This window comes from Gracilinanus agilis, chromosome 2 (genome assembly GCF_016433145.1).
Source record: "Gracilinanus agilis isolate LMUSP501 chromosome 2, AgileGrace, whole genome shotgun sequence".
Lineage (NCBI taxonomy): Eukaryota > Metazoa > Chordata > Mammalia > Didelphimorphia > Didelphidae > Gracilinanus > Gracilinanus agilis.
In genome coordinates, this window is record NC_058131.1 from 506,325,582 (window position 1) to 506,341,498 (window position 15,917).

The 15,917-nt window shown below is 38.0% G+C and overlaps 1 protein-coding gene across 1 annotated transcript in view; it reads left to right on the forward strand.

Moving 5' to 3' along the window:
• PRIMA1 (proline rich membrane anchor 1) overlaps positions 1–15,917 on the forward strand; it is a 124,888-nt gene that overhangs the window by 67,346 nt on the left and 41,625 nt on the right. Inside the window, exon 3 of the mRNA XM_044665032.1 lies at positions 12,060–12,189. Within this exon, the coding sequence (XP_044520967.1) occupies positions 12,060–12,189 (130 nt within the window). The remainder of the gene's footprint in view (positions 1–12,059; positions 12,190–15,917) is intronic.

The window sequence follows — 15,917 nt, forward strand, 5'->3', positions numbered from 1 at the left end:
GACACTGCATTAGCCAACAAACACTTTATACCAAGCCAATGAAGGCAGGGGTTGAAGAGAAATTTATTTGTAAAACACTAGGGAAGAGGATTAGTGGAAGATTATGACTTTATAAAATAGCAAAACGTAATGTAGGTAAAAATCGGATTTCAGAAAACTTGGCATGAGACACAATTGGGCCACATATCCTCTGAAGCATTCATAGATGAAACTCAAAGAACAACAAATAGATATAAACATGAACAGATTTTGTCAACATTTCATAAAATCCTATTTTCGTCATCATTAACAATAAAACTGCCTTATTCGAACTCTGTGGTGGAAGGGATCTTGGAGGCCATTGAGTTTTAGCCTGCCCCCCTCCAAATTAGAGATGTAGATTCTAAGCTCTAGAAAGGATAAATGACTTGCCTAGGGTCACATAGATAGCACTTTTTAAAGTGCTAATAAACCAGACTTAAGAAAATGAATTGGAGAGGGCAGCTGCTTAGCTCAGTGGATTGAGAGCCAGGCCTAGAGACCTGAGGTCTTAGGTTCAAATCTGACCTCAGACACTTCCCAGCTGGGGTCACTTGACCCCCATTGCCTACCCTTAACCACTCTTCTGCCTTGGAGCCAAATACTGTGTATTAGCTCCAAGACAGAAGGTAAGGGATGAAAAAGAAAATGAATTGGAAAGTAGATGAGTCCAAATGTACTCTCAGGAAATCCAAGATGGAAGCAAAATAATTTTGGATTATTGAGAGATGATTTTATTAGATAGCTTGGCCTGCAATGGTGATGGTAGAGAGTGGAAGACATCAAATAATGGAAAATGTAATGTAGAATTGATGTTCTAAATAGATGATCAAGAGGGCATCAAAAACTGCAAAGTCATATCTTGTTTCTTATCTTTAGAAAATGTTTATGGGAATTATGATATATCTCTTTTTTTAAATTTTTTAAACCCTTAACTTCTGTGTATTGACTTATAGGTGGAAGATTGGTAAGGGTAGGCAATGGGAGTCAAGTGACTTGCCCAGGGTCACACAGCTGGGAAGTGTCTGAGGCCGGATTTGAACCTAGGACCTCCCATCTGTAGGCCTGACTCTCAATCCACTGAGCTACCCAGCTGCCCCTATGATATATCTCTTAATTAAAATATGAGAAGGAAACAAATAGTTGAGCTAGGTAACATCTATTTTCCCTTTTAAATCTAGGTTTTTCTTAGGCATGTTAGGATCTTAGGTTTTTCTAAGGCCCACTACCATCTTTCCAGTTACATAACTAACTAAAAAGTTCAGAGAATATGATATACCCCATTGTATTTATTGCTTGTCAATGTCAACAAACAGCAATCAACAAACAAAACATTGGCTGAGTAAAATGAAATGAAATATCAAGGGCTGTCTTCCAACAAGTAGTTTCTTATGTATAGATTTAAAAAATATAAAATACCTTGAAAAACTCAATCTAAAAGATAACTTTTTAAATGACCCTCTGATTATTAATGTCAAGTGAGAAAAATTTGCCCAAGTGTTTGCCATGATCATAGAGAATATCCTTCACAGGATTCAAACAGAGAAAGTATTCCCTGTAAATAGTGATGTCTTCCAAATATTCATGTTTGTTCATAAAATTGCACTGATAGTATCAGGCCCCAGAATATTTCCAGGCCTCCTCCATGAGATCCAAGCTTATGTAAAAGAGATCAATCTAACAATTCATGGAGGAACAACTAAATGGATAAAAGATGCAGAATCATAACACATATTTGGAAAGTTAATCTATTATAGAATTAATATGAATACCGATATCTGAGATTGGTGCTGCATCTGGACAATGGTTTGAGCCCAGGATTAAAAAGGAGGATGAGAATGTGTAGGTTTGCCCTGGGAAGCTTTCAGTGTTTTTAATGTTCACTTTTAAAAAAATATACGTTCACTAGGAAATGTTCAAATTTGTCTCTGGGACAAAATCTCAACTTTTTAATGCAAATATTCTACTGATGACGATTTTGACTTGTGAATCTCCTAGTTCCTCCAACTCCAAAACAATCAAAATTTGAGGTAACATGAAGGATGTTGGAGAGGCATATGATAGGCATTTGCTCTCTGGTCATCCTGACTCCAGGATCAGTACTTTTTCCACTGAGCCATCTAAATGCCTTGATGGAAGGAATACCTACCTCAATAAGTTTACAAATCCATTGAAGTATAGATGTCATTGCTGACTTTTAGTCAGAAGGAAAGAATAAGCATTATTATCTATACAAGGACAGCTGGCTTGAAGGATATGGTAAGACATAATAAACTCTCAAAGGTCAGAAATTATAGAATCAGAGTATTTAGACTTGGAAGAGTTCAAAGAGATCATTTTATCTACCCACATCATTTATTTTTTTAAAAACTCTTACCTTCCATCTTAGAATCAATACGGTGTATTGGTTCTAAGGCAGAAGAGTGGTAAGGGCTAGGCAATGGGGGTGAAGTGACTTGCCTAGGGTCACCCAGCTAGGAAGTGTCTGAAGCCAGATTTGAACCAAGGACTTCCCATCTTTGGGTCTGGCTTTCAATCCACTGAGCCACCCAGCTGGCCCCATGCCCACATCATTTTAAAAATGAAATAACTGATGCCCACAGAGGGGAAGGGATTTGCAATGAATCACATGGAGAATAAGTAGCAGATTTGCAATTTGATCCCAAGTCCTTCCATTTCAAATCCAATGCTCACTTTTTAATAATAATAATTTGTTTATTAATATGTATAATAATAAATGATAGGTACACAGTGCTTTATATTTTGCTAAGTGCTTTATACACATTATTTTCCTCATCTGTAAAAAATGAGGATAATAACTGCACTTATCTCCCAGGATGTTGTAAGGATCAAATGAGATAATCATTGTTAAGCACTTAGCACAGTGTCTCCAGACACTGTTCCAACATTAGTAAGTGCTATATAAATGTTAGTTGCTCTTGTTGTTGTCTTTATGGTTGTTGCATCTGTAGGTATTATCTCTTTTACATATTAAGACACAAAAGCCCATAAAGGTCAAAGGTTCTCGTGCAAGGTCAATATTTGAACCTAGATCTTATTGAGTCCAATTATATTCTAAAGCCTTAAGCCACTTAACATTGATCAAGTGCACCTCGTAGTTGTCTAGTGGTAGACTAATGTTGCCTTCTGAGGTCTAGCTAAGGAAAAGAAGCTCATCATCAATCATAGCTCTTTTGGTCTAGAGAATTGATGAAGTCACACTATGGTTGGGGAAGCATGTGAGTTTTGAAAAGTTGAAGAGAACTAGGTGCTCTGGGACATACTAGAGACTACACAAGGGTCCCTGTGCCTATGGAAATTATAGTTTAGATGGTGAAAAATATTAACTTCCACAAAGCAGTGAAGAAAGGAAACCCAGACAGTGATTTTTAAGTGACACTGGATTCTGGAAGGCTCTGCTAGAGAAAAACGAACCCCAATAAGTATTATAAAGCTGAAAAGATGTTAGGTACCCATTGACTGTGCATCAGTTGTCTAAGGAGAGCCTAGCCAAGTGCAAAGAAGCCTGTCACTAGAAGGCTGGATGTCATGTAATGATGGGTTCGCAGAGGTTTGTTTTGCTTTGTTTGCCAGTCAGCCCATGAAAGCTGTCTGTTAAGGTTTAGCAGGGGTCGTGATCTATGTCAGTAGAAGGGAGCACCTATTGGATGAAATCAAAGATCTTTTGAAGTATAGAATGAAACATGACAGAAACTGAATTGTACAACGTAGTCCTGCATCATGAATATCTGGACAAGTAACAAATGTTTTCTCAAGACTGCAAATGTGTAAGTGAATCCTTTGCAGATGCAGAATTTATAGCTAATAATAATTCTCATTTTTGGAGTGCTTTAGTATATACAGAGTGCTTCTGTTGAAACAAATCTGTGAAGGAGATATAGTGAGGATATCATTATCTCAGTGTTCAGATGAGGAAACTAGATCTCAAAGAGGACAAGTTATTTGCTCAGTCACATGGATCCCAAATGGTCCCAAACCAAGTGTTCTGACGTGTAAATCTATAGGTCCTGTGTCCTTTCCGGTAAGGAATAACTAGGTTTAAATCTGTTCTATTTAACAAATATTTCTATTTCTGCTATATACAAAGGACTGCAGTATGTGCTATTCAGTGTTAGGTTCTGAATTCAAACTCATGTCCCATTTTATCCATGGCTTCACTAGTTCTAGGTGTTATCTCTGCCAACAAAAGAAGGTTTCTCTTCTTCTTTCTAAGTGGTCTTATATGAGAGTTTCAGTGGCCTGGAAAAATCTATCATTTTTTCCTTTTACCTGGCATTTTCATGCTGCTCCCATGCCTAAAATTCTTTCCCCCTCATCTCCAGTTCCTACCCTCCTGACTTCCTTCAAGTTTCAGCCAAAATCCCACCTTCTCCAAGAGTCCTTTCCCAATCCTCCTTAATCTCAGCTCTTTCCCTCTGAGATTATCTCCAGTTTGTCCTGTCTAGGTCTTTTGTGCACACAGTTGGTTACATGCTGTTTCCTCCATTAAACAATCATATTCTTGAGAGAAGTGATTGTCTTTTGCCTTTCTTTGATTAAATAGCAGTGGCACAAGTTCCTGACACATAGCAAGTGCTTAATAAATAAATGCTTGTTGACTTGACAACGATTTCATTAGGTGTCTGTCATTTATCTATCTATGAAGTTAGTACCTAAAGCAGATGGAAACTCTAGTGTCATTGTAAAGCCTGTGCTTGGATATGTAATGAAATAGTAAATCAATCTATCTTCAAGCATGTAATCCAGTATGTGTCAGGCTCTGGTGATATAGAGACAAAAATGGAGCCTTTGCCCTCAAGGACTTTACATTTTATCATGGTGATAACATGTGCGCAGATAATTATGTGCAAAATGTATATAAAACAAGTTCAAGTTAACTTGTTGAGATATCCCAGCTGCTGAGGGGAATTAGAAAATGCCTGATAAGGAGTGGCATTTCAGCTGAACCTCAGAGTTTTGAAGGCATCTCAAAAATTCTGAAGCCTACTCTTTTTCTGAAACATGAATCCTCTGTACAACATCCCAACAAATGTTCATTTGGTCTCTACTGGAAGATTTCCTTTGTGGGGAGCTTATTGCTATGGATTTCGGCTATTCCATATCTGGTCAGCTAGAATCATTAAAAAGTTGTTCCTTATCCATATAAAAAGAATTATGGCATTTGCCAATGTCACAAGTCAGTTGCTTGATTCATTACCATATTTAATCTTATCCTAAAGCCTATGTCATGGAGTATTAACCTTCAGTCTATGGTTCTATAAACAGATTTCTGCTTTGAGTGTGGGGAAAATTAGATTTCATTTTTCTTTTTACCAAATTTAGTATTTTCTTTAATTATTTAGGAACATTTTTCTGAGAAGGGTCCCATAAATTTCACCAGCCTGGAAAAGAATCTATGACACAAAAAGTTTAGGAACCCCCAGGTTAGAATAATCCAAGTGTATGTTGGCATATTTCTTCATTAACTAATATCATGTCAACTTTTCTCTCAAACATACTCAAAATATTTATCAAATATTTGATAAAATAGGGAAACCTACTTCTCTAATTGTATTCATATTTTCTCTATTAAATTCTTTAATCTCAGGATTAAATATCAAAGCTACTGACTCTACATTATGTTAGCAAAGGAGTAAATAATAAAAATACCAACAATTATTTACAATATTGTAGCTATAAGAAAGACCATAGCCAAAGTCACCTCAAACTCTTTGGGGTAGCATTTGACTTTATTTATTTTTTTAAAAACCTCCCATCTTAGAATCAATACTTTATATTGGTTCTAAGGCAGAAGAGTGGTAAGGGCTAGGCAATGGGAGTTAAGTGACTTGCCCAGGATCATACAGCTAGGAAGTATCAGAGGCCAGATTTGAACCTAAGATCTCCTGTCTCTCAATCCACTGAGTCACCTACCTGTTCCCTTATGACTTTATTTATGAGAACATAGTCTCATAACATTTAGTACACTCACAATAACAAAGTCTTTTCACACACACACAAAACCTCTTTATCCTCTTCTCAAAATAAAGCTTATAATAATTTTGAAAATGTTTATATATCACCGTCTTTTCTCTCAGTCTTCTCCAGCATGAACCCAAACATGGCAGAAGGCTTCTCTCAAGCCCTCACTTTTTATATTCCCTCTCCAGCACACTCTTCATGTGTCTTCATAAAATAACAGTCAACACTTTTAGCAAGAAAGAAGTTTCTCCTCACCTTCTTTCTTGCTGCCTCTCCCATAATTTATCTTACTTATCCTCATAAATTAAAGTTCATTGTCTCCAAAGAGGGAAGCACCGCCTAGACTGATGGTTGCAACTATAATTCCTAGTACCTTTGCTTCTTAAAGATACACTAACAATAGTAGTGTTTGTAGCCCATTGTAAAAGAGACTTTGGCAACAAGGACTTCATCAAAATAAAGAATATAATACAATCTAAGTCAAGATCTGTTTCTTTCTAACTTCCACCAAGTTCTCTCTGGGGCCAGACAGAATAGGGCTAACCCTTCCATATGACAGCCCTTTAGATATATAAAGATTAAGATCTTGTGCCCTCTGAGTCATCCTCTCCTTCAGAATTCCCAGTTTCTTCTACAGATCCTTCTACATCATGGTTATATCTATTCCCTCACTATTAAAATTGCTCTCCAAATTGCTCTCCTCTGGACATGATCTAGTTCAGTGGCTTCCAAACTTTTTTGGTCTACCACCCCCTTTCCAGAAAAAAATATTACTTAGCCCCCTGGAAATTAAATTTTTTTAAATTTTAATAGCAATTAATAGGAAAGATAAAGGTGGCCATCACAGCTTCTCTGGATCACTGCAGCACTCACCAGGGGGCAGTAGCACCCACTTTGGGAATCACTGATCTAGCTTGTCCTCATCACTTGTGAATTATAGCCCCAAGACTAGGACAAGACACACCACATCTTTTTTAAAAAAGTCTTACTGAATTTGGCCTGAAAGAAGAAATATAAGTAAATGTGCCTCTCTCTTTTCTTTTCAGAGGTGGAGGTATGAATGTGGAACACCACATAACTTCCTGGACTTAATTGATGTGTTGATTAATTTTGCTGAACTCTTTGTTTCTTTAATTCTTTGTCAAAAAGGAAGAGTTTGGGTAAGGGAAGTGGATAAGATAAACTGGGACATGAAGATAATGTGAAGGGCAGCTAGGTGATAAAGTGGATTGAATTCTGATCCTGGAGTTAGGAAGACTTATCTTTCTGAATTCAATCTGGCCACAGATACTTACTAGCTGTGTGACCCTGGGCAAGTCATTTAATCCCATTTACCTCCATTTCCTCTTCTGTAAAATGAGCTGGAGATGGAAATGGTAAAACACTATAGTATCTCTGTTAAGAAAACTCTAAACAGGATCACAAAGAGTCAGATATGACCAGAAAATAACTGAACAACAAATAAAGATGATGTAAAAACAAAATCTATCAACAAAAAAAGAGGTTTTATGTTTATTGGTGCTTTTTTTGTTTTTTGTTTCTTAATACTACTTTCATTTCCTGAGATGCCATCCCAACTCATCTCCAATATGATTTTTCTTTGTAATAAAGAAAGACAATTAAGCAAAACCTACTGACACCCTTACTAGCTCTGTTGGCATAGGCAACATTTAGCATTCATAATCCCTGTCCTGGGTTTTCTGTTGAGAGAATAATGAAACGCCATCATATCTTGCCCAGGATGAACAAGGACCCTGGAAGTGTATGAATCCATGTGGATTTTAAAGTCCCTGATATGTTTTCTACTAGGTTGTTGTTAAGTCATTTTTCAGTCATGTCTGACTCTGTGACACCATTTGGGGGTGGGGGGGTTGTGGAGGAAGTAGGGCAAAGATAGTAGAGAGATTTGCCATTCCCTTCTCAAAATCCTTTTATAAATCAGGTGACTTACCCAGGGTGACACAGCTAGTGTGAACTATTCTGAGGCCAGATCTGAATTCAGGGAGATGAGTCTTCCTGACTCCAGGCCTGGCACTCTGTCCACTGTGTCACATAGCTGTCCCTAGTACACAATATATGGTCCAACAAATAATTGTTGACTGTATCTTATCCTAGGGAATTATCCCTGCAGCTCTAATAGAAGAGGGCTTATAGAGGTCTTTTAAAAACACTTTTAGATTGTTCTTTGGTAAAAATGAACAATGTAGAAATAGGTATCAAATGATACCATTTGTACAATGCAGTGGAATTGCTTGTTGGCTCTGGGAGGCAGAAGGGAAGAGAGGAGGAAAGAAAATGAATCATGGAAACATGGAAAATATTTTTTTAAAAATAAAATGAAAATGTTAAATGAAAAAAATTAAAAGCACTTTTACACCTGGTAAATGCTATGAAATCATAGAATTTTCCAATAATCGATGAACTTTGAAGCCCTTTCCTAAGTCCAACCTATGTCCTCTGCAACATTCCTGGCAGTCATTTGACCTTTACTTGAATACCTGCACAGATGAGGAACTCTCTACTTTGAGTCAGTCTGTTCAAACTGGTAGGCAGCTCAGACAGTTAGGAAGTTCTTTATATTAAATTTCCCTGTAAGTACTACCCTCTTTGCCTTCTGGGGCTAAGGTGAACAAGTCTAATTTCTTTTCCACATGAAGACCTTTCCCTGCTACCTGAAGAAGATAGCTTGCATCTCTCCCAAGTCTTTCTTTCTCTGTACTAATTGTACCTAATTCTTTTGATTCTTGTAAGGCGTTATCTGCATCCTGTGCATTCTTCCCTGGATATGTTCAAGTTAAAATATAACTCTCAGACTCAGAAATAATATTTCAGAATTCATCAGACTGAGTCAAAGTACAGTGGAACTATCACATCCCTCATTGTGGGCTATAGATTTTTACATTTCTTTTATTTTATTAAGGTATGTAAAATGGGAGGCCAAAGCGAATATAGGATTGAACCTGAAGGAGTAGTATTATGATTTCATAAGACACTGGAGCATCTTGAAAAATTATTCCACTCTTAAAATAGATTATTTCAAAAGTCTATTTAAATTGCTTAAAATTAATTTCCTCCCTTCTGTCCTCTTTAAAAAGTTCAACACATACTGGAAACCTCAAGCTGAGACAAGAGAGAATTCTCTTACAGACACGGACTGGGAACTCCTGGTATTATGGAAGATGTAAATAGGAGCTAAAGGGCCACAGGCACCACACTCTCCTTTTATACCCATGTTTCCCCAGCATGTTGTTGCTATTAGTGTCAATGGACATTATAGTCCCTTATATTCAGAAAACAATGGAACTCATTGTAGTCACCCTGGTAATGGGGCAGGAAGGGTGGGGGAAGGAAGAAGGGAGATACACATTCTTGACATTTTGTTTGCTTTGCTGAGTTTGGATTTCTGCCATGGTTATTTAGCATTGAGTTAATGAGGATAAAATGTCTAGTTGCTGATAAAATGATATGGTCTAGGTCCATTAAGCAAATTATGAAAAATGTTTCCCTGCATCCCCATAAAAGTCCTAATCTGTTGTCTCATAGTGTAGAGGTGACCCTGGGTTCTTGAAGGTAAGGCCTCTGGACCAGGACCACAAGCTCTGGTAGATCTTAATAACCTGGAAATTCTTGGAACATGTATAGTATCGGGTCAGATTTTTTGTCCCATCTCTGAGGATCAGGTTAGCTAAACTCAGAGAAAATGATTGCTATAAGACTGGCCACAATCACTTTAAAAAAAAAAACAACCTTTGTCTTAGTATCAATTCTAAAACAGAAGAATGGCAAAGGCTAAGCAAGTGAGGTTAAGTGGCTACCCAGGGTCACATAGCTAGGAAATGTCTGAGATCAGATTTGAACTCAGGTTCTCCTGACCCCAGGCCTCACATTCTGTCCATGACACTACCTAGCTATCCCCCACAACCACTTTTTTAAAAAATAAATTTTATTGATACTTTATTGATATTTTTATTTTATGTTATTGAAATTTGCTTGTTTCTCTCTCTCCTCTAGAGCCATCTCTTACAACAGATTTTTTTTTCCAAAAAAGAAAAGGGAAAAAAGAATAGAAAATAAATCAGCAAAACATTTCATACATTGAAAAAAATGACAATATATACAGTGTTCCAAACAAACTTCCTCTGCAAGGGGGTAGGGTGAAATAATTATTCATGTCCTTTCTTTGGGGCCAAGTCTGTCCTTTGTAATTTCTCAATATCTATTTTGAATTGTTCTTTTTCTTCCTGTTTGTGTTATTTTCTTGATTCAGCTTGCTTTAACTTGCATTGGATCCTATAAGTTTTCCATGTTTCTCTGTATTCGTTATATTTATTGTATCTTATGGCACAGTAATAATTACATTACATCCATGTATCACAATTTGTTTAGCCATTCCTCATTCTATGGGCTTTACTTTGATTTTAGTTCTTGGCTACCACAAAAAAGCACTGCTATAAATATTTTGGTGTATTGGAAGCTAAGCGCTCTCTCTCTCTCTCTCTCTCTCTCTCTCTTTTTTTTTTTTTTTTGCAACTGCCTTGGTATATCTATATATAATTAGCAGTGGAATCTCTAGGCCAAAGGAAATAGACATTTTAGTCATTTTAATTTGCATAATTCCAAGTTGCTTTCCAGAATGTCTGTACTAAATCACAACTTCACCAACAATGCATTAGTATTCCTGTCTTTCCATTAGCTCTCCAAATTTAACTATTCCCATCCTTTGCTATTTTTGACAAGTTATTGAAGGTGAGGTTGTATTTCTGTGATTTGAAGCATTCTCTCATTCTGTGATTCATTCTTATAGAGTAGAAATTGTGTTATTCTTTGCCTTTTTAGAGGGGTAGAGGTATAAGACAACAAAAGCACTAGAGCTGTGTTGGCAAATCTATGGCATGCATGCCAGAGGGGGGCTACTCCCTTCCCCCTCTCTATATGCACCTGAGGACATTTCTCATATCATCTGCCCATCTGCCCAGCATCCCAGTGGGAGTGCTTACTCCCTCCCCGTATGCGGTAAGGTAGAGGTTTCACCTGAGGCATGAGGATTACAGTTTGGGCACTCATTCTCTAAGTTCTCTAAAAGATTCACCATCACTGTACTAGAGTAAGAGGACTAAGGTCCAAATCTTAGGTTTGAGAGCTGTTTCATGTGCAACTTTAGGCAAATCATTGAACTTTTCTAGACTCGTATCTTTGCTTTTGAAAATGGAACAGTTAGAAAGAGGAGTTCTAAGGGTTTCTAGCTCTCTGACCACTCCCAGGGTCTAACAGAGGATCAGGTATATAGTTGGTGCTAGAATGAAAGTTCAGATTTGGCCTCAGACACTTATTAGCTGTGTGATCTTTGATAAGACACTTAACCTCTCTCAGTCTCATTTCCTCAACTATAAAATGGAAATAATAAAAGTATCTACCTCCTAGGGTTGTTGTAAGGATTAAATGAAATAATAATTGTAAAGTGCTTAGCACAGTGGCTGGTATGGATGAGGCACTGAATAAATGTTGTTATTATTATTATTATTATTATTATTATTTATATGTGTTGAATTTAATTTTCCCAAAGTTGTTTCCCTCTCTTCATATACTCCCTACCCATCCCCCAAAGTATCCATATGTAGTTTTCATCTTGATTTCTCCGCTATCCACCTCAGCTCCAAATAAACTGAATTTAATGCCTGAACAAAGGGAATTTCAAATGTGTGGATGTGATATTTTCATGGAAAATTAAACTTGAACTTGCCATCAATGAGCTCATGCTGAGAATAAATTGTTAGTGATGTGATGTTTGACCTCTGATCTGAGCAAAGCAACATCTGATGCAGAACAGGACTAATTGAAAAATGGCCAATGATGTCATCTATTGCATAGCATGGACATTAAAGCATGACTAACCAAAGCCCGGGAGAGCCGATGGCTTCCAAATGAGGTCTCTTGAAAATCTCTTTGCCACTGCTCCTTGACAGTGCCATGAATGATAGCTTGTGAATGAAGCTCACCCTAGGCTGCTTAGCCAAAGGAAGCTTAACAGTGCTCTCTCCCTTCATCTGTTTTTCCCACAGCTCCCAATTCTACCTCGTGCCCTGCTGAAGAAACCTGGTGGTCAGGCTTGGTCATCATCATCGCAGTATGCTGTGCCACACTCGTGTTTCTGGTTGTCATTGTCATCATTTGTTACAAAGCCATAAAAAGGTAAGAGCAGGCATAGACTTCCTCTTTGCTGTCTCACCACCATCACCACCACCACCACCACCACCACCACCACCACCACCACCACCACCCCAGCTCCAACCTGTTGAGCGGTTTCTTTATGGACAATTGTGAAATGCCTTTTTGAACAGGCACATTCCCAGCATTATGATAATATTGTGATCATTGCTTCCGTTGTTGGGGTATGACATCTGATTCCGTGGCATATCATTTGCAAGTGAAGTCAGCATGTTCAGTCATCTTTCAGAAAGACTAGACAGAAGAAGGTAGTGGGGCAGCAGGGAGGGCAGACCGCAGGTTCAGATCCCAACTTTTGACACTCACTAGTTCATGTGAGTTTGGGCAAATGAGTGCATCTGCAAGAACCTCAGGTGTCTCATCTGTGAAATGGGAAGGATCATTTGTGAAATGGGGAAGGAGGCACTCTTTAACTTCCAGGAATTCTTTTGCTAGTAAATGTTGAAGTGCTGTAGAAATTTGGGTCATTTTTATGAAATAAAAAAAGGTCATGTATATAACACTTTTTAAACATTTCATTTAAACTGGAATCCCACTCCTGGGATTGGGCATCTACCCAAGAAACTCAAAAACAGAAAGGTTCCATAGATAGGAAGGTATTAATATCTTTATGGTAGCAAAGACCTGGGAACAAAGTGGGTGTGTAAACATATTGGAAACCTTGGGGAAGAGCTTTAAAAAATGTGGCCTGTTAATGTGCTGGAATATTATTATTGACACCAGAAACCATGAATATAAAAAATTCAGGAAAACATGGGTAGGTTGACATGAACTGTTGGAAAGCAAAGCAGGGATACAGTGACTATACAATAACTACGACAATGTAAATGGAGAGGACAATAAAATGAAATAAAAATAAACAATAAAATAATATATAAACAATATATTTGATATGATATAAATGTTCTACATGGAATATATTATATTTTATGTTATATATATATATATAATTATGACGACCAATACATTGGTCTAGAAAAGAGATGAGAAAATGGAATTCCTTCTTTTTGTTAAAGAAGGGGGGTGACTTTGAGCGTGCAACATTTCCTATGTTTTCATAGATGGCCAAAGCATTAATTGCATTTGACAAAAAATTTTAAATCTTTCTTCCAAGGTTTCCTGGGTTTAGGAAGGAAGAAGGCAAGGTAATAGGGAGCCCAAATGAATTCAGATCTTCAAGCTTAGAGTAATGAAAAAATAGCAGTTGTGATCCCAAGGATTATTTTCAGTATTCTTTGAGAAATAATCAAGAATGGCAAAGGCTGGATTAAGAACTAGGCCTACAGACAGTAGGTTCTAGGTTCAAATCTCACTGCAGAATCTTCCTAACTGTGGGACCTTGGGCAAGTCATTTAACACCCCCCCCCCCATTGCCTAGCCCTTACCACTCTTCTGCCTTGGCACCAATACACAGTATTGATTCTAAGGTGGAAGGTAAGGGTTTGAGAAAAAAAAGAATTGGAAAGGTCCTAGAAAATTGGAAATGGGCAAATGTTATCTATCCTTAATAATCCTTTTCCTCACCACCACTCTCCACTGAATCTGAGAAGTACTTGGTTTGCACATTTTAAAACACATTCTTGGGAGCAGCTGGTAGCCCAGTAGATAGAGTGTCAGGAGGACCTGGATTCAAATGTGACCTCAGATACTTCTAGCTGTGTGACCCTGGGCAAGTCACTTAATCCCAATTGCCTAGCCCTTGCTGCTTTTTTGTCTTAGAACTGATACTAAGACAGAAGGTGAAGTCTTCTCATATATTATTCTATATCAGTGTTACTTGAATACATGGCCCAACTCTTTTCCATTCTATGTAATTTGTGAGGGCAGGGATTATATTTTTAGTCTTGGGTTCTGCCCAAGAAAACCTGTTGTTTTGCATCACACGAAAGATAGAACTCTTTGTTCACCGGTCAGAGAGTGGACCTGAATTCTCAGAGGAAGGAATAAAACAAGCATTTATTAATTAAGTGTCCACAATATGCCAGGCACTATGCAAGTACTATTTCATTTGATCCTTATAAAAATCCTGGGAAATAGGTTCCATTGTCACTCCCATTTTATAGTTGAAAAAACGGAGGCAGGCAGGAGTTGCCAAAGTTCACACAGGTAGTAAATGTCTGAGACTCTATTTGAGTTCAGGTCTTCCTGACTCCAGGTCCAGCACTCTGTCCACAGCACCACCTAAGTGCCTTAGAGCTGAAAGGGGCTTCAGAGGCCACGAAGGCTATTTCCAGTTTGATGAGGAAATCTCTACAATATTATGAAAAAGCAATCACTTTCTTGTATGTGGCATTGTGGTACAATGAGACTTTGACTCGAATTCAGGCTCTGGGCAGGTCCCTTAACCCTTTCTGAACCTCAGTTTCCTCTTATGTAAAACGATGACAAATAGTATTTGAACTACCATGCACCAGAGTTGTTGCAAGGGAAGTCCCTCTCCAGCTCTAAGATTCTAGACAACGTAGATTCGTGGGCAGATAGGTGGCACAGTTGACAGAGCGCTAGCCTTGGAGTTAGGAAGACTTGAGTTTAAATCCTGCCTCCAGCACTAATTGGACCCTGGGAAAGTTACTTAATTACCACTGTGTGCCTCAGTTTTCTCAGCTAAAAAATGAGAATGATAATAGCACCTATCTCAAATGGTTGTTGTGGAGATCAAATGACCTAATATAGGTAAGGAACTTATGAACTGGGGCAACTAGGTAGCAGGTGGATGCCAATATACAATATTGAGTCTAAGTTGGAAGGTAAGGATTTTAAAAAATATATTTTTAAAATCAATACGTTAATTCCAAGGTGGAAGAGCGGTAAGGCTTAGGCAATTGCAGTTAAATGACTTGCCCAGGGTCACACACCTGGGAAGTGTCTGAGGCCAGATTTGAACCCAGGATCTCCCATTTCTAGGCCTGGCTCTCAATCTTCTGAGCCACCCAGCTGCCCTCGGGGTTTGGTTTGGTTTGGTTTTTTTCAAAAGGAGTTTATTATTATAGTATGAGATTTTTCCCAGGCGACCTTTTGACTGAGATGCCATTTTACCCAAGAAGAGTACTCAGCAGCACTTCAGAAGGGAATGAATAAGTCTTCTTTCTTTGCTGACAAAGAATTCTCTGGCTCCATTCTCTGGCAGAAATTATACTGATGCTGTCTGGCAGTATTTTTTATAGGGGAGACTTGATTCTTTTTTTTCCCTAAATTGGATACAGCTTGGAAAGTTAAGTGAACACCACAGAACGACAAATAAATTCTGTTATTTCTGACCTGAACATGCGGTTTCACATCTCATAAAATTAAGTCCAAACTCCAGCTGATAGCAGTGTCAGGCTACTGAGCTTCATTCTGGCCAGAGATAAGCAAGAGACATTTTCCCCTAATAGCCTGGGTTTAGGGAATTGACACCTCCATGTTTTAGGTGTAAAGTCATGGTTGGGCCATGGTGGCATTAATATAATGATGAGAGCTTCAGCCTTGTTTGTTCTTCTAAGATTGAAAGTTAGCCAGATCTGTCTGGCAAAGCCTCGGATCTCTTGTTGTGAAAATTAGAATTCAGAGGAATCTCTCGAAGTCATGTTCAAGGCTAGATGATTTGAGAATCACAAGGACATTTTTTTTTAAACCCTTGTACTTCGGTGTATTGTCTCATAGGTGGAAGATTGGTAAGGGTGGGCAATGGGGGTCAAGTGACTTGCCTAGGG